Genomic DNA, 7,185 nt, shown 5'->3' on the forward strand with positions numbered 1-7,185 from the left:
CAATACAGCAAAATAATTGAATAATTTATTATTGTGGATCGGTATATTGCAATGATTATTATGTGCTTCTGTGAAGCCCAGTACAATTTTTTATTTTATTGTAAGAGCACTGCCTTGAATTCTACTCGAAGTAATAGCTTAGCTTCATTGAAAGCCCATATCTTAGTTTCCATTGCTGTAGCTTTCTCCTGTCGTTGTGCCTGGATTACTTCCAGAACGGCATTCTCCTCGGTAGTTAACGCAGTCAACCGGTTTGTGTCCCGTATACCCTGGAATATTGTCAGTGTGGTAAAGTCGAAGTGCAATCCGTGGCGTTGGCAGTAGCTCTTCGTCGTTTGCTTGTGCGTCTGCGCTGTGTGATCTAAGTGGTAAGAAGCCTCCATAGCCTGGAATCTGATTAGTAACTCGAGTGGCTGCCGGGTTTAAGTCGGCGGTGGTTGAGGCCATGCCTCGCTTTCGCATGTACGGTCGATCTAGAGGATTGTCTCCATAGCTGCCAAAGTCTTTCTGGTGGCTGCTTGCGGGTGTGGAAGAGTGCACAAGGTACTCGTTAAACTGCTTCTCAGCGAAGGTCATGGTGCCCCATGTCTTGATACTCGAAGGTGTCGTCTTGCTGTGGTATAACTCATGATCAAACAGACTATTCACATGGTCTACCGCTTGACTGAATAAAGCCCACGAGATCCGATCACGAGCACTTCCACGACGATCTATGTAAGTGTGGAAAACGTCAATGACACGAGGACTCGCAGTGTCTCCAAGCGCGAGTTTGAGCACCTCCGACACCTGATTCAAGTGGATCGTCGCTCTATCTTGCTGGTTGATGTTCGCGACGGCCATGAAAGCCTTTTCGTACTCTTCTAAAGGCACTTGAAGAACACGTCTGCAGTCCTCACCAAACGGAGGAAAGTCGTGCAAATACGTGGTGTTTGCGATGAATAGCTTGGAATCTGGCTGCTTCTGGTTCACACTCACACCGCGACGATCAGGCACTCGGTAGTGCTCTGGCTGCACTAGTTGTCCAGTTTGCATGGCCACAGACTCCAGCGCGTGTCTTCCCATACGATTCATCGTCGGCGGAGCAATAATACGCGAGCCCATCGACGAGAACTTGGTGGCACGCTGCTCATACGTCTCGCCCGGCTTGAGCGTCGGGCACTGCTGCACCGCGAACGACTTGAAACCTTGGTATCCGTACGTTTTAGACGCGCACATGTCTTGACACGTACTGGAACTGCTAGGAATGCCCAAGTGTCAACGCATTGCAGCCCAGCACCACCCTATTTTCAGTCACATCCAGATCAACGTACACTTGCATGAATAACAATCTAAGTTGGAAGTGAGAGGCAAAATAGAGCGCAAGAGCGCCGATATAGCTGTCTATTTGTGGAGGTGGTTCTTCCTTCGAGGGAAAGCGTCGAGTGTGAGGGATCGGCACTTCGCCTACGAAAGTTGCGAGTGGCAGACGCACCGCCACGAACGTCCAGTCGACAACGGGGCTCTTAATCTACTTGTCATTTTTCTAGCAGCGTCACTAAAGATCCGGTAATGAGGAATCGGTCTGTGACGCGCTGAAAAAGCTTGCTTTAGTCCTGGAACTCGCAGTTCTCCGGGAACGTGCAGCCCGAGCGGGTGAGCACGACCTGGGCGGCCCAGTGGCCGGCGTTCACGCACTGCTCAAGGGGCAGACCCAGAGCCAGACGAGAGATAAAGCCACCAACGAAAGCGTCACCGGCGCCGTTCGTGTCGACGATGGACGAGGCGGCCATCTTGGGCACATCGAACGTGTAGACCTTGCCCTGGTGCACAACGACGGTAGGGTCAGCGCCCTGGGTGAAGACCACAGTGCGGCAACGAGAGCCGCTGGCTTTCTCGAGCTGCGCAGTCTTGAGGGCGATCTCCTTGATACCCTCGCCCCAGCCCTGCACCTTGCCGAGCGTCTTCGCCTCGCTCTCGTTACCGAAGACAAAGTCGGCGTAAGGGATGGCAGCCATAAGGGGGTCCTTGAAGAACTCGACGATGAAAGGAGCCGACAGGTTGATGAGGAACGTCTTGTTGTTCTCCTTCGCGTGCTTGGCCAGCGTCATGACAGCCGTGGGGGAGACCGTGAGGTGGAAACCAGCCGAGTAGAAGTACTGGCCCTTGGTGATGATCTCCTGGCTCTCAGGCTTGGCCAAGTGATCGTGGTGGAAGTGGTTAGCAGCCGACAAATCAGCAACCAGCGAGCGCTCCGACTCGTGGACGCACACGGCGCATGTGCCAGTCTTGATGTCGGCGCTCTCGAGGTACGAGACATTAACGCCATCGGCCTGGGCGCATTCCTTGAGCTTGGCGCCATGAGCGTCCTTGCCCACAGAGCCGAAGAAAGACGTGGCCGTCTTGTTGTGCTTGTTGAGCATCCACTGAGCCACACGGATGGAGTTCTGTGTGGCGCCACCGGCCACGAACTCGGGCTTAAGCGTCTGTAACTCTTCGAACATAGGAACGTGGCTCTCGTCCGCCAGAATAGCGTTGTCCAGCTTAAGACCGTGCTTAGTCAGGAACTCGGGGGTCACATTCGCCAAGATGTCGAGCAACGGGTTGCCGAGTCCCACGATGGAGTGCGTCAAGTTCTCAGAGGCCATAGTGCTGATGATACTGCGCTGCTGCTTGGGCTGCTGGGCGGAAGGCGAATGGGGACAAGAGCGCTTCATAACTGTTAAAACGTTTTCTAACCAATCAACGCACGAGCGCGTTTCGGGGAAACGTGTGATGGCCACTCGTTGAACCACGCTTCATCATTGGACGAAATTGTTGTTTTAATCATCGCTTCAACATTTATGACAAGTATTTGAAGTTTTTTTTTCTTCTTTCAAAATCCACAGCGCCAAGCTTTGCGCTGTTCTCCACGCCGCCACCGAAGGCTGAAATGGTGTACTGAACTTTGACAATGCGCTCGCTTGTTATTCTTCTCTTTACGGTTTGACTCGTCCTTTTCACATCGAGGTCACCGAAACCAGCCTGTAATTTGATCTTTTGATCTCTAGGTGAAGAAGCAGTGAAGATGCAGACGATAAACTATTCGCCGCAACAAGTCCACGACTTCAACTCTCTGCTGGAGCTTGTAATTCCCTCAAAACTCCACCACGCGCAGACGGATCTCCACTCTGTTGCTATCACGACGGGCAAGATGATTATTACTGCTACTAGTGTGTACACTAGCTGAATACAAGATCAGTTTATCTATCAGAATCAAAGAAGCAACGCCAAAGAGATACAAGTAACGTGTTGCAATGTTCTCTATTACTTTTCTCCAGCTCACGCACGAGCTCTACTGCTTCGACTTTTTTTGCTTTCTCTTCTTGTTCTTGTTTTTACGCTGCGTTTCATCAGTCGATTTGCGCTTTTTGGACGATTCATCTTCATCTGCAGCCTTGTTGTCGCCATCGTCCAGCTCGACAACCACGTGCGGGACACCAGCAGCAGGAGCAGCGGGTTTCTTGTCCGTAACCTTCTTGTTCTTCTTGGTCTTCTTTGTCTTCGTAGTCGCATCCTCGCTTTCGGTAGCTCCCACAGCGACCTTTTCATTCGCAACGCACACGGACAGGCAGGTGACACGAGGTTTGGTAAGAAGTACAGTCGAGGCAATCGGCTCCACCGACTTGTTGGCCTCCTCGGGGGACGACTCATCCATAGTGAAAGAGGCGAAATCCCAGATCTGGAACGCGCCGTCAGAAGTAGCCAACACAATCCACGGCAGCTTGTCTTCACCATGCGGATACACAACTTGTAGGCATCGGATGCGGGCGTCAATATCTTTGTGTGTCATCTTTCCAACCAGCCTGAACAAAGACACAACCAGGTTGTTAACGAGCGTATCCACAGCTATAGCAGACGCAGTACGTACGTTCCGTTGGTCTTCCAGATATAAATATGCTTGTCGTCACCACCGCAGACGACGTACTCATCCGTGGCGAATGCAGCGCAGTGAATCTTCTTTGAGTGCTCCAATGTACCCACCAGCTAATCAACAAAATAATAATAAAAAAGAGCTTAGATATCGTTCTTATAAGCAGCATTGCCGTAAACAGTCCGCTACTGACGCACCTCTGCGTTCATGTTGAACACTGACAAGTCCTTGCCAAAGCCGAGAGCGTAGTGCGTGCCCTTCTGCGAGATCATGACTAGTTCTGCCTCCTTTTCTAGCCGGCGAATGAAGGCAATACGACCCTTTACGAGGTTCCACATGCGCAGTGTGCGGTCGCGTGCCACTGAGAAGCACAGCTTTCCACTAGGGTGCACCGCAATCGAGTTGATCTCTCCCCTATGATCAATCAACAAGATTAGCACATGCTTAACTAATTTGTAAATGCAGTCAAATACTCACTTGTGACCACCGAGAATATGCAGACAATTCCAGTCTGACGTACGCCAAATGCAGATGGAATTGTCGGCGCTGCCGCTGAGCACGTGGCTCTGACCGAAGAACTCGAGGCTAGTGATAGCTCCGTGCTGTTCCATGAGGCTGCCGACCTCCACGCGCTTGTCCACATTGTAAATTCTGTGTGCAATAACACAGCAGCATATTAGCATGTCGTTCGCTCGATGCAGACCATACTACCATCAAGCTAAGACCAACGAACGCACTTGATCATCTCGTCACTGCCACCGGACAGAAGTGTCTTTCCCTGCTTGGCGGCCATAAGAGCCACACTCTTAATGCACTCCGAGTGTGCTGCATATCCGAAGGTGAGCTTCATTTTGGCGCGCTCGCCCGCAGCCACAGTGGGGCACTCCCAACCGTACAGCAAGCCTTCATACGTCCCCGCCACCACGCGAATCATCGTGCCAATACTCGAGTGAAGTACTATTGGTGGTGGACCGATTACTCGGATAAGTGCGATTCGGGGCTACAGAATGTGAAAGTTGAGCTTCTGATGACGCGTTGGTGGCTGTAGCCAACTACAATATGTGACGTGTGAGAATGTGTATTTTCATCGTTGGGATTGTGGCGAGCAATGGGATCGAGCGATCATCGTCGTGGGAGATAGTGCTGTTGAGAGAAAGCGCCTTCCGTTGGTTGTGGATGCTGGATAAGCAGCGGTTGAGATTATAGGAGGTCACACTTTCTTTGGAGACAAGACGCGAAAAAAACGAGCTTAAAATCGCCGGCACCTACAGCTTCGATTGAACACAGACACCAAGCTCCCATAGGCCATCGACATGGACGTGAATATTCTGGTGCCACACCACGACGAAGGTAGCGAAATGCGCCAGTCACCCATGGGTGGCAAACACCAGCGCAATCTATCGCTGTCGGCAAAGTGGGCGAGCGACAAAGCGATGGCTATCGAGTATCTCCGCCGTCAGCGCGTACGAGTCGCCGTACGCTAGTGTAATGCCCGTATACTAACAAACTATTTTGCTCTGGATCTAGGAGGTGATGGCATGGATTGAAAACGTGCTGCAGCGTGAGCTTCCCACTACAGATCTGTTTGAGGCACTCAAGTCTGGTGTGGTGCTTCGAGAAATGGTACGGCAATCAGGGGGGATAACTATTAGCTCTGAAGCTAACCCTTCCATCGTGTGTTTTGAATAGATGGAGACGCTCTTCCCTGCTGCTTCTAGCTGTATGTCGCCCATTAGCCGCCAATACTCAATGCGAATGGCACCTTGGAAGGAGCGCGAGAACATTTCCATCTTCCTGCGGCAGTGCAAGTCGTACGTTGCAGAACTATGGCTTCACCTTCATTGCATCAGCTAAATGCTAACGGTGCGCCTTCACAGAATCGGAATGAACGACTTGTCGCTGTTTTGCACGGACGATCTGTATGAGGGCACGAACATGGTACAGGTGCTGTTCTGCTTACAGCATTTCATGATGTTTTCGGAGGAACGTGCTGGTCATCTCTTTAAGCCCGTCTCGAGAAACGAGAATGCCACGTTTTCCAACCAAGAGGTGCGATTTTGATTCAAGTGTATCTACACAGATGCAGGATATCTAACTATTTATTGTTGCCTTTGCAGGTGGAAATGGCGATGTCCAAGATTGAACAAGCAGGGATGGACGCCAAGGCCTTGATGTCATCTAGGAGCTCTTCAGAGACAGATGCAGTCCAAGATAAAGAGACCACATTGAGAGCTTCAGAACCTGCTTCTGCGGCATCGAAGGAGGCGAAGCTCGAAGAGGAGCCTGCAGAAGCCGATGAATATACTGAGGGCAAGGCCAGAGTTCAAGCACCGTTTGAGGTATGCAACCAGGACTCGGAGCACAAGGAAGATATCGACAATCCAGCTGACGACGACGATGTGAATCAGGAGACTGGAAGCGATGCTAGCAATGAAGAAGAAGAGACCGAGTCTGAAGACAGCCCCGCTATTGAGCAGGAATTAACTACCGCTGAAATCCTACCTGTCCACCATCCTTGGACGCAAGAAATAAACACTTTGGCTGCCGTCAAGACAGTGGCAATCATCCAGACTATGGCAATCATCTACCAAGTGCTGTCAGATTTGGCGGCAACGATCGAAAAGACCGAAGCGGAGACGCATTCGACCGCAATGCAGAACCAAGATACTCCTCCAGTCGAGGCTGAACCAGAGATTTCTAATGTGGAAATTACCAGCATACCGGAAGAAAAGGCGGAAGAAAAAGAAAAAGAAGAAGACGAAGACGAAGAGGTGATTCCTGAGCCGACAGAAGTCTTGGCACAGGAAGCCAAGGGGGAAACCGTGGACCAAGCCAACATTGAAATCCAAGTGAATGAGCAAACCGAGACACCTGCTGTGGACTCGACGGATGCCCCGGTCGAATCGAGTCCAGCTGAAGAAGTTGCAAGCACTCAGCCTGCAGCAGAAACAACTGAGAATGTGACAGAGCACAAGGAAGACGCGGTGAGTTTATGTTGTTTCCTTCATTCTATCTCACGGAACACTTTGTACCTTACGCTTTTCCAACTATTGTGTAGAACGTGCAACAGGCAGTGGACGAGGAGCTTGAAGCGAAGGCAATGTCAAAGTGCTTATGTGGCAGATGCACTATCATGTAGACTTATCGGAGTCGTAGAAGTGCTTGGGGCGAGTGAAATTTGCATTCTTCTTATGTCGTCCAGTTTATCGTTCGCATCGAGTTGGTTGCAGGACATTTATTTTCGTCGCTCCATCTTAAACACTTAAACGAGCCTTGCATACGTGTTATTCACGGCA

At 50.8% G+C, this 7,185-nt stretch overlaps 4 protein-coding genes across 7 annotated transcripts; 1 reads left to right on the top strand and 3 right to left on the bottom strand.

Moving 5' to 3' along the window:
- Window positions 1–162: 162 nt before the first annotated feature.
- On the bottom strand, window positions 163–1,215 carry PPTG_16774 (hypothetical protein; the record flags this gene model as incomplete). Its single annotated transcript, XM_008914261.1, has 1 exon — window positions 163–1,215. The coding sequence occupies one exon, from the start codon at window positions 1,213–1,215 to the stop codon at window positions 163–165; it is 1,053 nt and encodes a 350-aa protein (XP_008912509.1).
- An 80-nt stretch (window positions 1,216–1,295) lies between these two features.
- PPTG_16775 (hypothetical protein) lies at window positions 1,296–2,699 on the bottom strand. The gene has a single exon (XM_008914262.1). It carries the CDS (start codon window positions 2,691–2,693, stop codon window positions 1,587–1,589), a length of 1,107 nt encoding a protein of 368 aa, XP_008912510.1. The 5' UTR covers window positions 2,694–2,699; the 3' UTR covers window positions 1,296–1,586.
- Window positions 2,700–3,250: 551 nt separating this feature from the next.
- On the bottom strand, window positions 3,251–4,832 carry PPTG_16776. Of its 2 annotated transcripts, XM_008914263.1 has the most exons (5): window positions 4,627–4,832; window positions 4,367–4,540; window positions 4,087–4,303; window positions 3,887–4,002; window positions 3,251–3,821 (listed from the first exon to the last, which is right to left on the bottom strand). In XM_008914263.1, the coding sequence occupies exons 1-5, from the start codon at window positions 4,821–4,823 to the stop codon at window positions 3,311–3,313; spliced, it is 1,215 nt and encodes a 404-aa protein (XP_008912511.1). In that variant the 5' UTR covers window positions 4,824–4,832; the 3' UTR covers window positions 3,251–3,310. The 2 variants fall into 2 exon arrangements, with proteins under 2 accessions (XP_008912511.1, XP_008912512.1); XM_008914264.1 differs by having other exon boundaries at window positions 4,367–4,832.
- Window positions 4,833–4,902: 70 nt separating this feature from the next.
- Window positions 4,903–7,185, top strand: PPTG_16777 (hypothetical protein). Of its 3 annotated transcripts, XM_008914267.1 has the most exons (6): window positions 4,903–5,348; window positions 5,417–5,512; window positions 5,579–5,700; window positions 5,767–5,938; window positions 6,007–6,873; window positions 6,948–7,185. In XM_008914267.1, exons 2-6 carry the CDS (start codon window positions 5,423–5,425, stop codon window positions 7,026–7,028), a joined length of 1,332 nt encoding a protein of 443 aa, XP_008912515.1. In that variant the 5' UTR covers window positions 4,903–5,348; window positions 5,417–5,422; the 3' UTR covers window positions 7,029–7,185. The 3 variants fall into 3 exon arrangements, with proteins under 3 accessions (XP_008912515.1, XP_008912513.1, XP_008912514.1); XM_008914265.1 differs by having other exon boundaries at window positions 6,007–7,185; XM_008914266.1 differs by having other exon boundaries at window positions 5,579–5,938; window positions 6,007–7,185.

This window comes from Phytophthora parasitica, assembly GCF_000247585.1.
Source record: "Phytophthora parasitica INRA-310 unplaced genomic scaffold supercont2.59, whole genome shotgun sequence".
Lineage (NCBI taxonomy): Eukaryota > Oomycota > Peronosporomycetes > Peronosporales > Peronosporaceae > Phytophthora > Phytophthora nicotianae.